At 36.0% G+C, this 21,020-nt stretch overlaps 1 protein-coding gene across 6 annotated transcripts in view; it reads left to right on the top strand.

Annotated features, from left to right (window-relative positions):
* LOC123536403 (uncharacterized) overlaps window positions 1-21,020 on the top strand; it is a 90,948-nt gene that overhangs the window by 48,116 nt on the left and 21,812 nt on the right. For all 6 annotated transcript variants that reach the window (XM_045319571.2, XM_053528176.1, XM_045319572.2 and 3 more), the window contains exons 12-15: window positions 5,645-5,783; window positions 7,879-8,014; window positions 10,144-10,187; window positions 16,151-16,242. In XM_045319571.2, coding sequence (XP_045175506.2) covers window positions 5,645-5,783; window positions 7,879-8,014; window positions 10,144-10,187; window positions 16,151-16,242 — 411 coding nt within the window. The remainder of the gene's footprint in view (window positions 1-5,644; window positions 5,784-7,878; window positions 8,015-10,143; window positions 10,188-16,150; window positions 16,243-21,020) is intronic.

The raw sequence follows: 21,020 nt of genomic DNA, 5'->3' as shown, positions 1-21,020 counted from the left end.
GATATTACAGTGAGGCTGAGGGTAGAACAGGTTTTCTAGAATGCTGATATTGTGTGGAGAAATTAGAACAAGTAATGCAGAATCTATTTTATATGCTTGTTTTGGAAAAACAGACTTATTATGTGATATCCGTCTGTCTGTTTGTCTGTCGTAAGTGTCCAGCACATAACTTGAAAACCATTCAAGATGTTGACTTTAAACTTGACATATATTAAGTAGATGGCAATAGGACAATGTGCAAAGCAGAAAAGCAGCACAGATAGGTCCAATGTTAAGGTCACAAACTGAGCAGAAAATTCAAATTTGACTATTTCCCGTCTAGAATTTTGGCTTCAAACATTGCATTTAAGTAGATGTCAAAGAGATATTGTGCAGATTGCACAAATAAGAACAGAAGGTCAAGGGTTAAGGTCACAAGTTGAACTCAAAAGGTCAAATCTGTCCATGATACTTATGTATGCAGCATAACTTAAAAAGCTGTTGAAGATATTGACCTTCAAATTTAAGTAAATGTGATGAAAGGATATACAGAGCACAAAAACTGGACAGATAGGTCAGAAGTAAAGATCATAGATTGATTTCAGAGATCAGATCTTATGTCATATTTTGTGCTCCGAACATAACTTAGAAACTGGGTATTGTTTTGAAGATATGTAGGTTTTGTCTGTCGTCCGTCATCTGTCCATTCACAATTTCTTGTGAACATGATAGAGACCACATTTTGCTATCAATTTTTATCAAACTTGCACACAACTTGTATTTGTTTAATATCTCGGGGTTTTTTTTTTTCGAAAACTGGACAGATCCAATCATAGGTTCTAGAGTTATGGCCCCTTAACCCTTTACCACACAGAACAGAAGCCAAAGTAACCTCTTTTACATAACACTGATAAGTGATAATCAATAATCAATAATCGGTATATGGCTGATAAAGGTGACTGTCTTATCTGAACAGAGGTGTTGGCATTATTTTGTGATTACACACACTTATGTTAAAAATGTCATTATTTTAATATTTTCTGTAAGTTTGACATTATTTTTGTCTATATAAAGTTTATAGCAATTTAAATTCTCTTTCCGATGATACAAAATTTATTGTAGTTTCTCTTTGAGTTTCGAAGATATAAAGTGTTAAAGTGCAGGAATATATATTTTTAGGCATAAAATTCTGTTTTGAATTACTTTCACATTGAAATTCATATACAATTTCATTTTAAAGTTTGAAAGTTTGATTTATAGTTAATAGACATATCTTCCGAATCGGAATCAGTAAGTTTTTATATAAAAAAACAACCATCAAACTGAATAACACTACAAAAATAACGGATCGTAAAATTTCTGAAAGTGCAAAAAGATCACTGAGATCGCGACTCGTAACCGACTACACTATTCTTGTGCTAAAAATTAAAATATTTTTAGGATAATAGATCTATTACGAAATATTTTGATGATCAAACGTCGGTACATCATGGGTGACTTCCACCGCAATTAACTCTTGGGGTGTCATAAAATATTTGAAAGCCGCGGTCCTTCTGTTTTGATTAACACTTCCCGTTATGTAAGGCCATAAATTCCAAGCTATCGTATACACAAATTGTTGTTTAGGGGAAATCTGCATGTATCACGCGTGACCTTCATGACCAAACACATTTAAAAATACTTTGATGTTAAATGGTTGTTATTTTTAGAACGAGGAAAGCCCACGAACCGGCCAGTTGCAAGCAGTTTTCTCAGTAATTTTCCATGACATAGCGTCGTGCACATGTAGGAAAAAACCACGGTGTCTTTCTTTGCAAAGTACTTGATAAATTTAAATAGTAACCACATGATCTTGTACGTAAATAATGATGACGAAATCCCATATTTTGAGTTAGTAAACATCCGGAATTTGTTTCTTTAGGAAAAGAACGAAAATAAAGCGATTGATTATGAGACACGGGATAAAACGATTCTGTTCAAATGGCCGTTAATCGGTATAATATGTTTCTATCGGGGAACCGATAGACACGGGTCAATACGTTTCTGTTTGGTAATCGATAGATACGGTGATAAACGTATCGATGTGGGAAAGGGTTAAAGTGCCAAAATTTGCTATTTTGGCTTTTGCAGCAATATAGAGACTTCATTTATGGTTTGGTTTGATACAAACTTGCAAAAAAAATTTTAGCAACAATATTTCTTGAATTCCATGATGAATCCGTCAGATCCAATAATAGGTTCCAGAGTTTCGGTCCCTGAAAGAGCCAAAATTTGTTAACTTTTACCTTGTAAACACGATAGAAGTGACATTTTACATTCAATTTTAACCACACTTACACACAACTTAAGTCTCAATAAGATCTCAGTTTCTTTCGAAAACCGGCTAGATTCCTTCATGCTTCTAGAGTTACTGCCCCTGAACGTGGCAAAATTTTCTATTTTGGCCCTTTCAGCCATATAGAGGTTTCATTTATGCTTCGATTTGATACAAACTTGCTCAGAATGTTTATCTTGATGATCTCTAGACCAGGTTTGAAACTGGGCCATGTCAGGTAAAAAACTAGGTCACCAGGTCAAATCAAAGGAAAAGCTTGTTAACACCCTAAATGCCACATTTAGGACCCTATCTTCATGAAACTTTGTCAGAATGTTTATCTTGATGATTCTTAGGCCAAGTTCGAAACTGGAATATATGGGGTCAAGAACTAGGTCACCTGGTCAAATAAAAGGAAAAGCTTGTTAATGCTCTTGAGGCCACATTTATGACCCTATCTTCATGAAACTTTGTCAGAATGTTTATCTTGATGATTCCTAGGCCAAGTTCGAAACTGAGTTGTGTGGGGTCAAAAACCCTATCTTCATGAAACTTTGTCAGAATGTTTATCTTGATGATTCCAAGGCTAAGTTTAACAGGTGAGTGATATAGGATCATCATGACCCTCTTGTATCATCTTTATATGCCTGTTATAGAAAAACATCAGATTTATTATGTGGAATAGTAAGTATTGACTTCAGACTTGGCATATAGGTAAATGGCAATGAGATGGTAGCTCAAAAGGCATGGTCACATATTGAGCCCAAAGGGCAAATGTGTCCATAATATTTCATGTTATTGTTAATTACCATTCAAGGTATTTCCTATAAACTAAATGGAATATAGGTAGAATGCAATGAGATGCATGAACTTGTGGCTGTACATCAAAGGTCAAAGTCACAGCAAGGGCAAATGTGTCTGTCATATTTCTTGTCTGAAACATAACTTAATAACCTTTCTAAAGTGGTGACTTCAGGCTTGGCATATAGGTAGTTAGCAAGAAATGATGTGCAGTGCACATGAACCAAGTCATTTGGCAAAAAGTCAAATTTACAAATTGAGCTCAAATTTCAAAGTTGTCCTCCATATTTCATGTCAGGAGCATAATGTAAAAGCTACTGAAAGTATTGACTTTAGACCTGGCATATGTGTAGGTGGTAATAGAACAGTGTGCAGAGCGTATGAACTGGGTTGGTATGTTAAATCTCCTTGGTCATATCTGTTTCTCAGGTTTAGTGTCTGGGGAACAACTGAAAAAAAATTCAAGGGTTGGAATATTGGTAGAGGGTGATGAGATGATGTGAAGAGTGCAACAATCCACCCTTGCATTTTTAGCTCACCAGAGCACGGAAGTGCTCAAGGTGAGCTATTGTGACCAGTCATTGTCTTGTGTCGTGTGTTGTCTGTCAACATTTGCCTTGTTAACACTCGATATGCCACATTTGTGACCCAGTCTTTATGAAACTTGGTCAGAATGTCTGTATAGATGATCTCTAGGTCAAGTTCGAAACTGGGTCATGTGGGGTCAAAAACTAGGTCAGTAGGCCAGATCAAAGGAAAATCTTGTTAACACTCTAGAGTCCACAGTTAATTTTGAAACTTATGAGAACTGGTCAGAATGTTTGTCTTGATGACCTCTAGATCAAGGTTGAATCTGGGTCATGTGGGGTCAAAAACTAGGTTACCCAGTCAAATCAAATGGAAAGCTTGTTAACACTCTTTAGATGCCTCATTTGTAACCCAATCTTTATGTTACTTGGTCAGAATGTTTGTATAGATGATCTATAGGTCAGTTTTGAAACTGGGTGATATGGGATCAAAAACTAGGTCAGGAGGCCAGATCAAGGAAAAATCTTGTTATCACTCTTAGCGTTCATGGTTTAAGTTTGAAACTCATGAGAATTTGTCAGAATGTTTGTTTTAATGATCTCTAGATCAAGTTCAAATCTGGGTTATGTGGGGTCAAAAACTAGGTCACCCGGTCAAATCAAATGAAAAACTTTTTAACACTCTAGAAGCCACAGTTGTGACCCAATCATTATGAAACTTGGTTAGAATAATTGTCTTGATGATCTCTTGGCCAAGTTTGAAACTGGGTCATGTGGGGTCAAAAACCAGGTCAGTAGGCCAGATCAATTCGGGTGAGCGGTATAGGGCCATCATGGCTGTCTTGTTTTCATTTTTAGCTCAACTTTTCGAAGAAAATGTAGAGCTATTGCACTCGCCCCGGCGTCGACATTGGTGTTGCCGTCGCCGTTGGTTAAAGTTTTTGATCAAGTCAAATATCTCTGTTACTATCAAAGCTATTGACTTGAAACTTAAAATAGTTATTAACTATCAAAGTCTACACCAGGAGAAACAATCCCCATAAGTCTGATTTGAATTTTGACAGAATTATGCCCCTTTTTAACTTAGAATTTTTGGTTTGAGTTTTTTATAAAGTCAAATATCTCTGGTACTATCAAAGCTATTGACTTGAAACTTAAAACACCTATTTACTATCAAAGTCTACACCAGGAGAAACAATCCCCATAACTCTGGTTTGAATTTTGATAGAATTATGCCCCTTTTTAACTTAGAAATTTTGTTAGAATTTTTGATAAAGTCAAATATCTCTGTTACTATTCAAGCTTTTGACTTGAAACTCAAAATATTTATTTACTATCAAAATCTACACCAGGAGACACAATTCCCTTAACTTTGGTTTGAATTTTGACAGAATTATGCCCCTTTTTAACTTAGAATTTTTAGTTAAAGTTTTTGATAAAGTCAAATATCTCTGTTACTATCAAAGCTTTTGACTTGAAACTTAAAATACTTATTTACCATCAAAGTCTACACCAGGAGAAACAATCCCCATAACTCTGATTTGAATTTTAACAGAATTATGCCCCTTTTAACTTAGATTTTTTTATTAAATTTTTTGATAAAGTCAAATATCTCTGTTACTATTAAGCTTTTGACTTGAAACTCAAAATAGTTATTTACTATCAAATTTTACACCAGGAGACACAATTCTCATAACTATAATTTGACTTTTAACAGAGTTATACCCCTTTTTAACTTGGATTTTTTTTTTTTTTACTGGCAAAGCTCAAATTCAGAGTCGGGCACTGAGAAAAGTCGAGCGCGCTGTCTTACGGACAGCTCTTATTGCTTTTGGTAGTTTCTTGTGCATTGATATTCCCTCACCAACACACACACATTTTTAACCAGGTTTTTGTAGAAAACCTGTTATTAGATTGGGGTATGTCATTGGATGGGCAGGCGTCAAACTTGGTTTCCGCACAATAACTTTAGTTTGGAACAAGCTATAGACACCAACGTTTAACCATAGATACTCTGTTGTAGGAAAAGATTCTTGCTGAGGCGCTAGCAGAGGAAGAGAAAGCAAGGATCAAAGCTGAAGAGGAAAGAAGACTGAAGGAAGAACAGTTAAGACTGGAAGATGAAAATAGACAGAGGGAAGAAAGAAGAAAGGCTAGAGAAGGTAGGTTTCTTGCTAGTGGCAGAATTGATGTATATCAGCGAATGTCTTGAGGGCTTACTGAATCCTCTGCCATTGAATCTTCAGGAATAGATTTTATTTTATGCTTTTCAGTGAAATACTGAAATCTATCAGTGAAATAAAATTGATATTTTCACTGTTTCAGATAGTGAAAATATCATTTTTATTTTTCACTGGTATGGAACTACACTTGAATGTGAAAGAATATGAATTATAAATAATCAGTGATTCATTTTGCCGTGCGTCCTGCGTCAAATATTTCAACAATTTGACGATGCCGTTGAAAAAACAGCTGAAGTTAGATCCCAAACAGCAAAAAACTTTCCGTTTTTTTGTTTGTTTTTTTTTTGGTCTAACTTCGAGTGAATCGTAGGGTACCAAAGAAGTGAGCACTTCAACAGAAAATGAAGCAGCCGCTGCGAGCACGTCGGAAAATCAAGATACGAAAGAAAAGAAAATTTGTTTCTAAATGGCCTACTCTATATTCGTGGTTATACTATGACGAAAGTGAAAATAATATGTACTGCACAATCTGTACTGACAACATAAAAATTAACAAAGCTGCAAAGAACAGAAACTTTCAAAATACAACTTCAACAGATCTTTTTTTCTCCTCATCCTGTTTAGTTCATTACTGGTGTAGATATATAGGATGTAAACCCATTAAATCAATCAATCAGTCAACCAATATACAAAGTACAGGATGTGAAAAAGCAAACAATTCAAATTTGGGACTTACTGTTTCATAATATATTGAGTCCCTTTTTGACTCATTACCCACTGGCTGGGACTCATTGTTTCAAAGTATGTGAGTCCCATGGACTTGTATCTTCAGATTTCAAAATGAATCACTGAATAATAGAAAATTCCTTGAAAAATATACTTCAGTAAAGATATAAAAGTATAGAAATACTAATAGGATCATGAATGTATGCATTCTATCATGATAAAATGTAAAAGAAATCAGAAAAGGTAATAGAACTATTTACAGTTTTTTTCTACAGAGATATCCTGACGTCACAACATTATGACGTCATGATGCGATGCACGTGACGGTGCACGTTCAAACTTTGAATATAATTTTGTTAAAACCATTTAAATACATGAAATAAATAGAAAATTTGTTTGTTTCAGTGTAAGATCGAAATGTATTTCACTCGTGAGCACCATAATTTACATTTTCACTCATGGCTGCACCACTCGTGAAAAAAAATTGTATTATAGTGTTCACTCGGTGAAATATATTTCGATCTTACACTAAAACAAACAAATATTCTCTATATATTTGAAATACTGATATATTGTTGATATTCAGAAGGGACGATTGTGGATTTCATGGTTTCATCAATCCAAAAAATAAATCCATTAAAGACATACAATTTCCATTAAATTTTGTTCTATCTCTAGAAGTTGAAATTTATGAATTCATATTCCTACAAAATGATTTTTTGGGACAAAACCACAAAATTAAATGATTCCACAGTTCATGGTTTGATACTGTATTTATTTGTCCTTGTATAATTGAAATAAAAAAAAAAACCTAATTTTTGTTGAGGCAAAACAGTATTATGACTGAGTCATTCAAGGTATTGTCACTGAAATTTATTCCTGAAAAAAAATTCACCACAGAAAACTTTCAGAAAATTGGATGTTTTTCTTGTCATTAAAGCAAATATATGAAATTTTTCAAGTAGTAGAACTTTTGTAATTGGCCTTTTGTCAGCGTGAGCATCTGCATCTGTATCACAAAAGTTTTGCATGTAAACGTTTCTCTAAAAAAAAAAAGTCTGAAAATAATAGCAAAAAATAACAACATTGCAAATATTAATGTGAAATTATTAATTTTCATGGGGAACTTAATTTCCACAGTTTTTAGGGTTGCATGAAATTATATCCCAACAAACATGAAATTTCTCTTTAGTGCAAATTGTAGTATTTATATCCCGAACAAAATGGCCTTTTTTTTGGGCAAAACAGCAACATTTCATACACACAAAATCAAATGATTTCACAGTATCTAATTTCATTATTTCAAGAGTTAATGTAGAGACTTTGAAGTTTTTGTAATTTTTTACAGAGAGAGCAAAGCGGCTGTCTATGAGAGAGGAACGAGCAAGGTTACTGGCAGAGGGTAAGGAGATACCACCTGAAATGATCTACACCGCACCAGCACAGAAATACAAAGATGAAGGGGAAGATTCTGACGACAGCAAGTAAGCACAGCAGTATTTGTTTATTGTATTGTAAAGAAAATAACCTTGAAAAAAAACAACGTAATTGTTTATGTGGGCACAAAATTTCTTGGTTTTGTCCACTAGCACTCGACCAGATAGAAAATGTGATTAATAAAATCTATAAAAAGTTCCTTTAGAAGCATATAATGCAACAAAGCAAAATTATTGCAGACTCTTTTTTGAGTCTGTTCAAGGGAGATAATGAAGTGGGTTACTCCCCTTACACTGTATAGCACCAGTTTAAGCAGAATTCTGTTATAGTAAAATTGAATTGCTTGCATGATCCCAAGGACGAGAAAATATAACAACATTGAGCCCACATATAGGGAGAATTTTTACAGCCACCTCCAGCATTTAAAGACTGTTGTTGTGATAGTTAATCAAATCAATGCTGATACAATGTATATGTCACACCCTACCCCGAAATATGATGTAGACATGGCTTTAAACTAAAAAAGTACTAGCCTATTTCTCATCTAAAAAGCAAATAGGGAAAGCGCAGATCTACGGATCTCGGGATCGTGAGTTTGAGCCCTGGGCTAGACGTTATGTTCTCCGTGACAATTTGATAAAAGACAATGTTTCTAAAATCATTCGTCCTTCACCTCTGATTCATGTGGGGAAGTTGGCAGTTACTTGCGGAGAACAGGTTTGTACTGGTACAGAATCCAGGAACACTGGTTAGGTTAACTGCCCGCCGTTACATAACTGAAATACTGTTGAAAAACGGCGTTAAACCCAAAACAGACAAACAAAACTCTAAAAATCTAAAAAGCAAGTTTATGTTAGCTTGCAAAAATGGCAGATCTTTGATAACCTCTTCTAATCTTCATTTGTTTGTAAATCTGCCATGTGTACATTAAGTGAAGTGAAAGAGAAAATGTTGCAGTATTCGCAGTTATACAGAAAGCTTGAAATTATGAATGAAACTAGATTGAAATTCATTCTGAAAGTGAAATTGTATAAAGGTATACATTTGTTCTGTTTATTTTATCCAGAAATACACATTTAACATTAATGTTTTATGCAAATAAATGCAGACATACCTTTTCACATCAGCCTGTCAGAATATTTGTTTTAGCCTAAACAGGATAGTTTCAGTAGCAATTTGTGCAAGGAAACAAGTAATGTAGATTAAAATGTAACATTAACAGTATTTTTCAGTGATTTGTAAGTATAGGAAAAGGTGACAGATGCACGATTTAAAGTTGAGGTTAATTCAGTATGCATTGTAAACATTGTTGAACTCAAACATTCCAGGTAATATATAGGTTGTGGAAATAAAGCTAGAATTTTACCTCAATCATGACCATTTCTTTGTTTTATGAATACTGGTGTGGCATATACACATTATCACATTTTTTCTGATCTAGTGTCAATGGTTTCGTCAAAAATTGCTGTTTCCTTTGGACTCAGTTTGTGCATTTGAAATTATAAAGATAATGAATTATGTCTCCCACCACACAGTGGTGTGGGAGACATTGATTTACTCCTGTCTGTCTGTCACAAAGCTAGTCCGCACTCGAACATTTCTCATTCGATCTCCACCAAACTTGAACAAAATATGCTTGCCAATAACTCCTTGGCCAAGTTCGATAACTAGCCAAATTGGCCCAGGCACTTTGGAATTATGGCCCTTGACCAAAAATTACAGAACCATTCGTCAAGCCCATCGAGACTGACATGACCAAAAATTACGAAACCATTCATACAAGTCCATCAAGACTGACATGACCAAAAATTACTGAACCATTCATACAAGTCAATCTAGATTCACTATATGTATATATATAAAGACAGACCTGCTATTAAGATGATAAGGCAGTTGTGGGAGACATGCACTTTTCTCAAAAGCAGCTCTAGTTTGTTTTTGTTTTAGTTTAACCATGAAACATGAAATTCAAGAAAAGTTTTTATGCCATGAATATTATTCTGTCACCCAGAACCTTCAACATCCTTTCTAAATGCTTGACAAGAGGGGTGAAAAAAATCTGTACAGTGCCAGTACATAGTTATCTTGAAATTTTAAATTCAAAATTTCTTACTCATTAAAAGTAACAATTGCATATCTGCTTATAAATGTGTGTGTGTGTTGACAACCATTGCAGATGTGATCTGAAAGAGGAAGAGGATTATGAAGCCTTAACGAAAGGTAGGTAACTCCTGGGTAACAGATATAGTATCAGTCTTAAACTGTAATTGTTCTGAGCTTGTTAAGTTGTTGGACAACAGGAAACATCTGTTTTGCAGGTGATCAGTTTTAGAAGTTGTCAGCTGACCAGTGAATGTTCTAATTATTGTCCAGACATTATTAACACATAAGAAACTGTACTAGTATGTCTTTCACAGAGTTAAGTTATTTTTTAAATCACATATACATGATTAGATGTACTATTTATAATGGAATTTTGTATTATAAATAGATACCGTATTTTACCTAAGTCTTGGGACACCCTAAATCTTGGGACACCCCTAAAATGTGGAAAAATAATTATTTTTCTTGACCCTAAGTTCTTGGACATGTATTTTCTCAGCGTTTTTTTTTTTTTTTGCTGCAGCCAGGAAGTCCATTTTCCGTTATTTATTTATTTTTATTTACCACTGACTGGAATTTACCCGCGAATCATACAGATATCAAAACCCAATGCCGGTAATTTTCCATTCCATGAGCGACCTATCGTAATGTCTAACTAACAACGCCGTTACTTTTGTTCATCGGCACATATACAAAAAACGCATTCATTTTTAGCTCATCTGATTTTTTGAAAAAAAATGATGAGTAATTGTCATCACTTGAGCGGTTGTCTGCATTGGCCTTGCCTGGTTAAGTTTTATGTTTAGGTCAGCTTTTCTCCTAAACTATCAAAGCTATTGCTTTGAAACTTGGAATACTTGTTCACCATCATAAGCTGACCCTGTATAGCAAGAAACATAACTCCATCTTGCTTTTTGCAAGATTTATGGCCCCTTTTGTACTTAGAAAATATCAGATTTCTTGGTTAAGTTTTATGTTTAGGTCAACTTTTCTCCTAAACTATCAAAGCTATTGCTTTGAAACTTGGAATACTTGTTCACCATCATAAGCTGACCCTGTACATCAAGAAACATAACTTCATCTTGCTTTTTGCAAGAATTATTGCCCCTTTTGGACTTTGAAAATCAGTTTTCTTGGTTAAGTTAAGGTCAACTTTTATCCTAAACTATCAAAACTATTCCTTTAAAACTTGCAACACTTGTTCAGCATCATAAGCTGACCCTGTACAGCTAGAAACATAACTCCATCCTGCTTTTTGCAAGATTTATGGCCCCTTTTGGACTTAGAAAATATCAGATTTCTTGGTTAAGTTTTATGTTTATGTCAACTTTTTCTCTTAAACTATCAAAGCTTTTGCTTTAAAACTTGCAACTCTTGTTCACCATCATAAGCTGACCCTGTACAGCAAGCAACATAACTCCATCCTGCTTTTTGCAATAATGATTGCCCCTTTTTGACTCAGAAAAATCATTTTCTTGGTTGAATATTATGTTTAAGTCAACTTTTCTCATTAACTATCAAAGCTATTGCTTTAAAACTTGCAACAGTTTTTCACCATCATAAATGGACACTGTACATCAAGAAACATAACTCTATCCTGCTTTTTGCAAGAATGATGGCCCTTTTTATGCCCCCGAAGGGAGGCATATAGTTTTTGAACAGTCTGTCGGTCTGTCAGTCTGTCTGTCCGCAATTTTCGTGTCCGGTCCATATCTTTGTCATCGATGGATGGATTTTCAAATAACTTGGCATGAATGTGTACCACAGTAAGATGACGTGTCGCGCGCAAGACCCAGGTCTGTAGCTCAAAGGTCAAGGTCACACTTAGACGTTAAATGTCATTTTTCATGATACTGCATTCGTGTCCGGACCATATCTTTGTCATCGATGGATGGATTTTCAAATAACTTGGCATGAATGTGTACCACAGTAAGACGACGTGTCGCACGCAAGACCCAGGTCCGTAGCTCAAAGTTCAAGGTCACACTTAGACGTTACAGGTCATTTTACATGATAGTGCATTCGTGTCCGGTCCATATCTTTGTCATCCATGGATGGATTTTCAAATAACTTGGCATGAATGTGAACCACAGTAAGACAACGTGTTGCGCGCAAGATCCAGGTCCGTAGCTCAAAGGTCAAGGTCACACTTAGTCGTTAAAGGTCATATTTCATGATAGTGCATTGATGGGCGTGTCCGGTCCATATCTTTGTCATTCATGCATGGATTTTAAAATTATTGGGCATGAATGTGTACTACAGTAAGACAAAGTGTCGCGCACAAGACCCAGGTCCGTAGGTCAAAGGTCCTAAACTCTAACATCGGCCATAACTATTCATTCAAAGTGCCGTCGAGGGCATGTGTCATCCTATGGAGACAGCTCTTGTTAGACTTTGAAAATCATGGGTAGGACAATATTTCTTTTATACAAAAAAAATCAGATGAGCGTCAGCACCTGCAAGGCGGTGCTCTTGTTTGATTTTATCGCTTCAGATTTTCAACACCGATTGAGAAGTAATATAGTTTGAATTCTATAACAATTTTAAAAAGGTATCGACAGAAATGTTGGCAAAATCCTATAAAAACGGTCGAATTTTCATAAAATTACTTGCAAAATATTTCAAACAGCGCGATCCTAAATACTTATTTCTTTCTAAAAGTAAATAAATGATACAAACTATGGGCATAAAATTCAGACTTTTGACCAGAAAGTACAAAAAACAGAATAGAAAAATCTTAAATAATGAAAATGCGGCAGCAATTTAAAAATATGAAGTAAAACGATTTTTGGCAAACAGATTTCTGTTACGTGACCTCATGAACGTAAATAGAAAATGCGGTTAAAAAACAAAAACAATGATGTTGTTGCGTATTTTTAATAAGTTTTGAATGAATCTTTGTACATGTACATGTATTCTTTGACTCGACACTTTATAATAAGATATTCTTCTCAAACCACTTTGTAATTTCCTTGAGGGCAAATAGGTCACAGAGGTAAGATATTCGCTATTATAGTTTGACACGTTTACCTGTCAGTTTATACGGGATATTGCACATCCGCTTTAACAAATTAAAAAGAAGCTTTTTTATGCCCCCGAAGGGAGGCATATAGTTTTTGAACCGTCTGTCTGTCTGTCGGTCTGTCTGCAATTTTCGTGTCCGGTCCATATCTTTGTCATCGATGGATGGATTTTCAAATAACTTGGCATGAATGTGTACCACAGTAAGACGACGTGCAGTGCGCAAGACCCAGGTCCGTAGCTCAAAGGTCAAGGTCACACTTAGACGTTAAAGGATAGTGCATTGATGGGCGTGTCCGGTCCATATCTTTGTCATCGATGGATGGATTTTCAAATAATTTGGCATGAATGTGTACCACAGTAAGAAGACGTGCAGTGCGCAAGACCCAGGTCCGTAGCTCAAAGGTCAAGGTCACACTTAGACGTTAAAGGATAGTGCATTGATGGGCGTGTCCGGTCCATATCTTTGTCATCGATGGATGGATTTTCAAATAACTTGGCATGAATGTGTACCACAGTAAGACGACGTGCAGTGCGCAAGACCCAGGTCCGTAGCTCAAAGGTCAAGGTCATTCTTAGACGTTAAAGGATAGTGCATTCATGGGCGTATCTGGTCCATATCTTTGTCATTGATGGATGGATTTTCAAATAACTTGGCATGAATGTGTACCACAGTAAGACGACATGCAGTGCGCAAGACCCAGGTCCGTAGCTCAAAGGTCAAGGTCACACTTAGACGTTAAAGGATAGTGCATTGATGGGCGTGTCCGGTCCATATCTTTGTCATCGATGGATGGATTTTCAAATAACTTGGCATGAATGTGTACCACAGTAAGACAACGTGTCGCACGCAAGACCCAGGTCCGTAACTCAAAGGTCAAGGTCACACTTAGACGTTTAAGATCATTTTTCATGATAGTGCATTGATGGGCATGTCCGGTCCATATCTTTGTCATTCATGCATGGATTTTAAAATAACTATGCATGAATGTGTGACACAGTAAGACAATGTGTCGCGCGCAAGACCCAGGTCCGTAGGTCAAAGGTCCTAAACTCTAACATCGGCCATAACTATTCATTCAAAGTGCCATCGGGGGCATGTGTCATCCTACGGAGACAGCTCTTGTTTTATTAATTGTTACAACACTAGATCTCAGCACTTAAGAATCTAGGTGCTTCGATCAAACAGTGTGCAACATGGCGCGAAAACATGATGTAATGCCATGAAAATCTCGGGGAAACTATACCGCTTTGATCTCCACTTCTAATGTCATGATACCGACACACTTCTTTTAGCTCTTTGAGGGGGTGTTAATTGATGAAAACAAGGCCAATTACTTTGTTTATCAACAGAATAATTACCGATAATCGTTGTTTTTTGTTTTTTTTCGCTTTCAACACGGGTGGGTTGGGGATGTTACCCGATGACGATTATTGTGTCCATATTTTTGGGACACTTTTCAAAATAATTATTTTTCGGGAAATAAGTCTTGGGACAGTGAAAAAAATAATTATTTTATGCTGTCTCAAGACTTAGGTAAAATACGGTAGATTTTATTATCAGTACCTCGAGTCTTTTTAGCTCACCTGAGCACAAAGTGCTCAAAGGTGAGCTTTTGTGATCACCCTGTGTCCGTCGTCCATCGGCGTCAACAGTTTGACTGTTAACACTCCAGAGGTCACAATTTTGAGCCAATCTTAATGAAACTTAGTCAGAATGTTACCCTCAATAAAATCTTGGACGAGTTCGATATTGGGTCATCTGGGATCAAAAACTAGGTCACCAGGTCAAATCAAAGGAAAAGCTTGTTAACACTCTAGAGGTCACAATTTTGGCCCAATCTTAATGAAACTTGGTCAGAATGTTACCCTCAATAAAGTCTTGGCCGAGTTTGATATTGGGTCATCTTGGGTCAAAAACTAGGTCACCAGGTCAAATTAAAGGAAAAGCTTGTTGACACTGTAGAGGCCAGATTTACGACTGTATCTTCATGGAACTTGGTCAGAATGTTAATCTTGATGATCACAAGGTCCAGTTTGAATGTGGGTCATGTAGGATCAAAAACTAGGTCACCAGGTCAAATCAAAGGAAAAGCTTGTTTACACTGTAGAGGCTACATTTATGTCCATATCTTAATGAAACTTGGTCAGAATATTAATCTTGAGGCTCTATAGGTTAAGTTTAGATCTGGGTCAGGTGGGGTCAAAAACTAGGTCACTAGGTCAAATCAAAGGAAAAGCTTGTTAACACTCTTCAGGCCACATTTATGACTGTATCTTCATGAAACTAAGAATGTTAATCTTGATGATCTTTAGGTTAAGTTCGAATCTGGGTCATGTCGTGTCAAAAACTGGGTCACCGGGTCAAATCAATGGAAAAGCTTGTTAACACTGTAGAGGCAACATTTATGAATGTATCTTCATGAAACTTGGTCAGAATGGTAATCTTGATGATCTCAAGGTCCAGTTTGAATCTGGGTCATTTAGGATCAAAAACTAGGTTACCAGGTCAAATCAAAGGAAAAGCAAGTTTACACTGTAGAGGCCACATTTATGACCATATCTTAATGAAACTTGGTCAGAATGTTAATCTTGATGATCTATAGGTCATGTTCAGATCTGGATCAGGTGGGGTGAAAAATTAGGTTACCAGGTCAAATCAAAGGAAAAGCTGTTAACAGTGTAGAGGCCATATTTATGACAGTATCTTTATGAAACTTTCGTCAGAATGTTAATCTTGATGATCTCAAGGTCCAGTTTGAATCTGGGTCATGTTGGTCAAAAACTAGGTCACCAGGTCAAATCAAAGGAAAAGCTAGTTTACACTTCAGAGGCCACATTTATGACCATATCTTAATGAAACTTGGTCAGAATGTTAATCTTGAGGATCTTTAGGTCAATAGGTCATGTGAGCGATACAGGGCCTTCATGGCTCTCTTGTTTATTACACTAAAACTGTTGCCATAACAGATGGTTGGAATATTAGAAAAAGAGCAATCTTACTTATTACAAATAGGTAGACTGGTACCACAAGTAATCTTTTTCCTCAAAACTTTCAGTAATAAATGCTATGAAGTACCATAAAGATTGTTGGCCTTTTCTGGAACCAGTCACAGATGAACAAGCACCTGGCTACAGTGATGTCATCAAGGTTTGTTAAACTTGAAACTTTTTACATACAGTAAATTGATATGTAGTCTTGCTTCTCAAATTTCTTTTCTTTGGTTTGAGGAGAGAAAGTAACACCTTTTGACAATTATTTGTTAACTTTCAATTCCTGTTCAGGTCAGCCACAAGCAGAAATGAAATATTACTGGCTTAGTAATCGAGAAACTTTGTCTTTGGTGATTAACTTTTGTTAAGTTACTTAAGGACTACCTGTTAAAGGTACTGGCCCACATTTAGGTGAATTTTTTTCATCCAGCTTATTTCCACCAAGTTTGGCAAAAGAATATAAATATAACACTAGAAATGATGAATTGAGTGAAAATAGAGTTATATATCTCAGTTACCATTTTCATTGGATTAAAACTTTACATAAGGCTTTCTGTTCATCAAACCAACTGGAATTACCAAGTTAGATAACTCGTGATTGAATTTGATTTAAATTATGGCTCTGTTCATCTTAGAAAATGTGATTTAAAGTTTTATATGCAACTAGCTGTAGAATTGTATCTCAGTATCAGATTGAAACTTGACACAATGCTTACAAGTCATAATTAAGTTGCATTCTGTTGCTTGAATTTAATTCAAACAAGAGTTCGTAGAACATGAAATGCCCCCCTTGATGCATTCAGTAATTGCACAAGGAACAGAAATTATTTGGTCACTGTACTAAAAAGTTCTACTGTTCTTTGTCAATGTTACCTTTACCTTTGACCTATTGACCACGAAATCGATAGGGGTCATCTGCTGCTCATGACCAGCCTCCGTATAAAGTTTCGTGATCCTAGGCCCAAGCGTTCTCCAGAAACGGTTTAAATGTTTTGGGTCACTGTAACCTTGACCTTTGACCTACTGACCTCAAAATCAATACGGGTCATCAGCTGTTCATGACCAACCTCCCTCCTAGTCCCAAGTGTTCTTGAGTTATCATCCGGAAACTGTTTAACTGTTCCGGGTCAATGTGACCTTGACCTTTGGCCTACTGACCTCAAAATCAATAGGTGTCATTTGTTGCTGATGATCAACCTCCCTATCAACTTTCATGATCCTAGGCCCAAGCATTCTTAAGTTATCATCCGGAAACCGTTTAACTGTTCCGGGTCACTGTGACCTTAACTTTTGACCTACTGATCTCAAAATCAATATGGGTCATCTGCTGGTTATGTCCAACCTCCCTATCAACTTTTATGATCCTAGGCCCAAGCATTCTTGAGATATCATCCAGAAACGGATTGGTCTACACACCAACAGACCGACATCTGCAAAACAATATACCCCTCCTTCGAAGCGGGGCATAATAATGGCTCTTTTTTCAACTTAGAAATTTCAGTTTAAGTTTTGCATGCAAGTTACTATTGAGCTGTATCTTAGTAACAACTGTATATATTGGATTGAAACTTCACACAATGTTTCCCAGTCGCCAAGCCTGCTGAAATATTCAAGTTGGGTAACTTGTTGGATCTTATGTAAATTATGGCCCTTTTACTACTTAGAAAATTTGTTTTAGATTTTTAATGCAAAAAAGCAGTATCTCAGTAACAGCTATGTATATTAGATTAAAACTTCACACAAAACTTCCTACATACTAAAAATACATACTGAAGACAGAGAACACTTTGAAATTAATTACAAATTATTGCCCTAGTCTCTTAACATTTAAATTTGTAGGAAATTATAGTAAAATAACCTAGTTAGTTAATAAGTCTTGCGAAGTTATGCCCCTTTTTCCACTTGCAAGCTGTGGAATAGTCCAGCACACTGTTTTTTAGCTCATCTGATTTTTTGAAAAAAAATGATGAGTTATTGTCATCACTTGATCGGTGTCGGCGTCTGCGTCGGCATTGCCTGGTTAAGTTTTATGTTTAGGTCAGCTTTTCTCCTAAACTATCAAAGCTATTGCTTTGAAACTTGCAACACTTGTTCACCATTATAAGCTGACCCTGTACAGCAACAAAACATAACTCCATCCTGCTTTTTGCAAGATTTATGGCCCCTTTTGTACTTAGAATAAATCAGATTTTTAGCTCACCTGAGCAATGCTCAGGTGAGTTTTTCTGATCGCTCGATGTCCGGCGTCCGTCGTCCGTCGTCTGTCGTCTGTCGTCCGTCGTCTGTCAACATTTAGCTTGTGTATGCGATAGAGGCTGTATTTTTCAATTAATCTTCATGAATATTGGTCAGAATGATAACTTTGATGAAATCTAGGCCGAGTTCGAAAATGGGTCATCTCGGGTCAAAAACTAGGTCACTAGGTCAAATCAAAGAAAAACCTTGTGTATGCGATAGAGGCTGTATTTTTCATTTAATCTTCATGAATATTGGTCAGAATGATAACTTTGATGAAATCTAGGCCGAGTTCGAAAATGGGTCATCTCGGGTCAAAAACTAGGTCACTAGGTCAAATCAAAGAAAAACCTTGTGTATGCGATAGAGGCGGTATTTTTCAATTAATCTTCATAAATATTGGTCAGAGTGATAACCTTGATGAAATCTAAGCCGAGTTCGAAAATGGGTCATGTCGGGTCAAAAACTAGGTCACTAGGTCAAATCAAAGAAAAACCTTGTGTATGCGATAGAGGCTGTATTTTTCAATTCTTCTTCATGAATATTGGTCAGAATGATAACCTTGATGAAATCTAGGCCGAGTTCGAAATGGTCATCTCGGTCAAAACTAGGTCACTAGGTCAAATCAAAGAAAAACCTTGTGTATGCGATAGAGGCTGTATTTTTCAATTGATCTTCATGAATTTTGGTCAGAATGATTGCCTTGATGAAATCTAGGCCGAGTTCGAAAATGGGTCATCTCGGGTCAAAAACTAGGTCACTAGGTCAAATCAAAGAAAACCTTGTGTATATGATAGAGGCGGTATTTTTCAATTGATCTTCATGAATTTTGGTCAGAATGATTACCTTGATGAAATCTAGGCCGAGTTCGAAAATGGGTCATCTGGGGTCAAAAACTAGGTCACTAGGTCATATCACGTAAAAACCTTGTGTATGCGATAGAGGCTGTATTTTTCAATTGATCTTCATGAATTTTGGTCAGAATGATTGCCTTGATGAAATTTAGACCAAGTTCGAAAATGGGTCATCTGGGGTCAAAAACTAGGTCACTAGGTCAAATCAAAGAAAAACCTTGTGTATGCAATAGAGGCTGTATTTTCAACTGATCTTCATGAAATTTAGCCAGAATGATTACCTTGATAAAATCTAGGCTGATTTCGAAAATGGGTCATCTGGGGTCAAAAACTAGGTCACTAGGTCAAATCGAAGAAAAACATTGTGTATGCAATAGAGGATGTATTTTTCAATTGATCTTCATGAAATTTGGTCAGAGTGATTGCCTTGATGAAAACTAGGTCGGTTTTGAATATGGGTTATCTGAGGTCAAAAACTAGGTCACTAGGTCAAATTAAAGAAAAATCTTGTGTATGCGATAGAGACTGTTTTTTTTTTCAGTTGATATTTATGAAATTTGGTCAGGTTGATTGCCTTAATGAAATCTAGGTCGAATTTGAATATGAGTCATCTGAGGTCAAAAACTAGGTCACTTGGTCAAATCAAAGAAAAAACTTCTGTATGTGATAGAGGCTGTATTTTTCAGTTGATCTTCATGAATTTTGGTCAGAATGATTGCCTTGATAAAATCTAGGTAGAGTTTGAACATGGGTCATCTAGGGTCAAAAACTAGGTCATATCTAAGAAAATGCTTGTTTTATCGCAAGAGACCAATTTTTTGGTCCAATCTTAATGAAAATTGGTCAGAATATTTGTTTCCATGAAATCACTAGGTCAAACATGTTTTACACTGTTATGGAGTGTTTCTTAGGTGAGCGACCTAGGGCCATCTTGGCCCTCTTGTTTGGTTAAGTTTTATGTTTAGGTCAACTTTTCTCCTGAACTATCAAAGTTATTGCTTTGAAACTTGCAGCAGTTGTTTACCATCATAAGCTGAGCCTGTACATCAAGAAACATAACTCCATCCTGCTTTTTGCAAGAATAATTGCCCCTTTTGGACTTAGAAAATCAGTTTTCGTGGTTAAGTTTTATGTTTAGGTCAGCTTTTCTCCTAAACTATCAAAGCTATTGCTTTGAAACTTGCAACACTTGTTCACCATCATAAGCTGACCCTGTACATCAAGAAATATAACTCCATCCTGCTTTTTGCAAGATGTATGGCCCCTTTTGGACTTAGAAAATATCAGATTTCTTGGTTAAGTTTTATGTTTAGGTCAACTTTTTCTCTTAAACTATCAAAGCTATTGCTTTGAAACTTGCAGCACTTGTTCACCATCTTAAGTTGACCCTGTACAGCAAGAAACATAACTCCATCCTGCTTTTTGCAATAATTATTGCCCCTTTTGGACTAAGAAAATCAGTTTTCTTGGTTGAGTATTATGTTTAAGTCAGCTTTTCTCATAAACTATCAAAACTATTGCTTTAAAACTTGCAACAGTTTTTCACCATCATAAGCGGACGCTGTACATCAAGAAACATAACTCTACTCTGCTTTCTGCAAGAATAATGGCCCTTTTTAGACTTAGAAAATCATGGGTAGGACAATATTTCTATTATACAAAACAAATCAGATGAGCGTCGGCACCCGCAAGGCGGTGCTTTTGTTGATGTTTTTTCATTGGTTTAAAACAGATTTTTACCTTCAAAGCATCATGAAGTCACAATGTTTATGTTGAAAAAGTTAATTATTGCCTGGTAATCTATCCAGTAAGTTTTTTCTCGGTTTGCTTTTAATTATTTCGATTC

Source organism: Mercenaria mercenaria, chromosome 17 (assembly GCF_021730395.1).
Source record: "Mercenaria mercenaria strain notata chromosome 17, MADL_Memer_1, whole genome shotgun sequence".
In the NCBI taxonomy this organism is placed as follows: Eukaryota; Metazoa; Mollusca; class Bivalvia; order Venerida; family Veneridae; genus Mercenaria; species Mercenaria mercenaria.
This window is presented reverse-complemented; position numbering and strand designations above follow the sequence as displayed.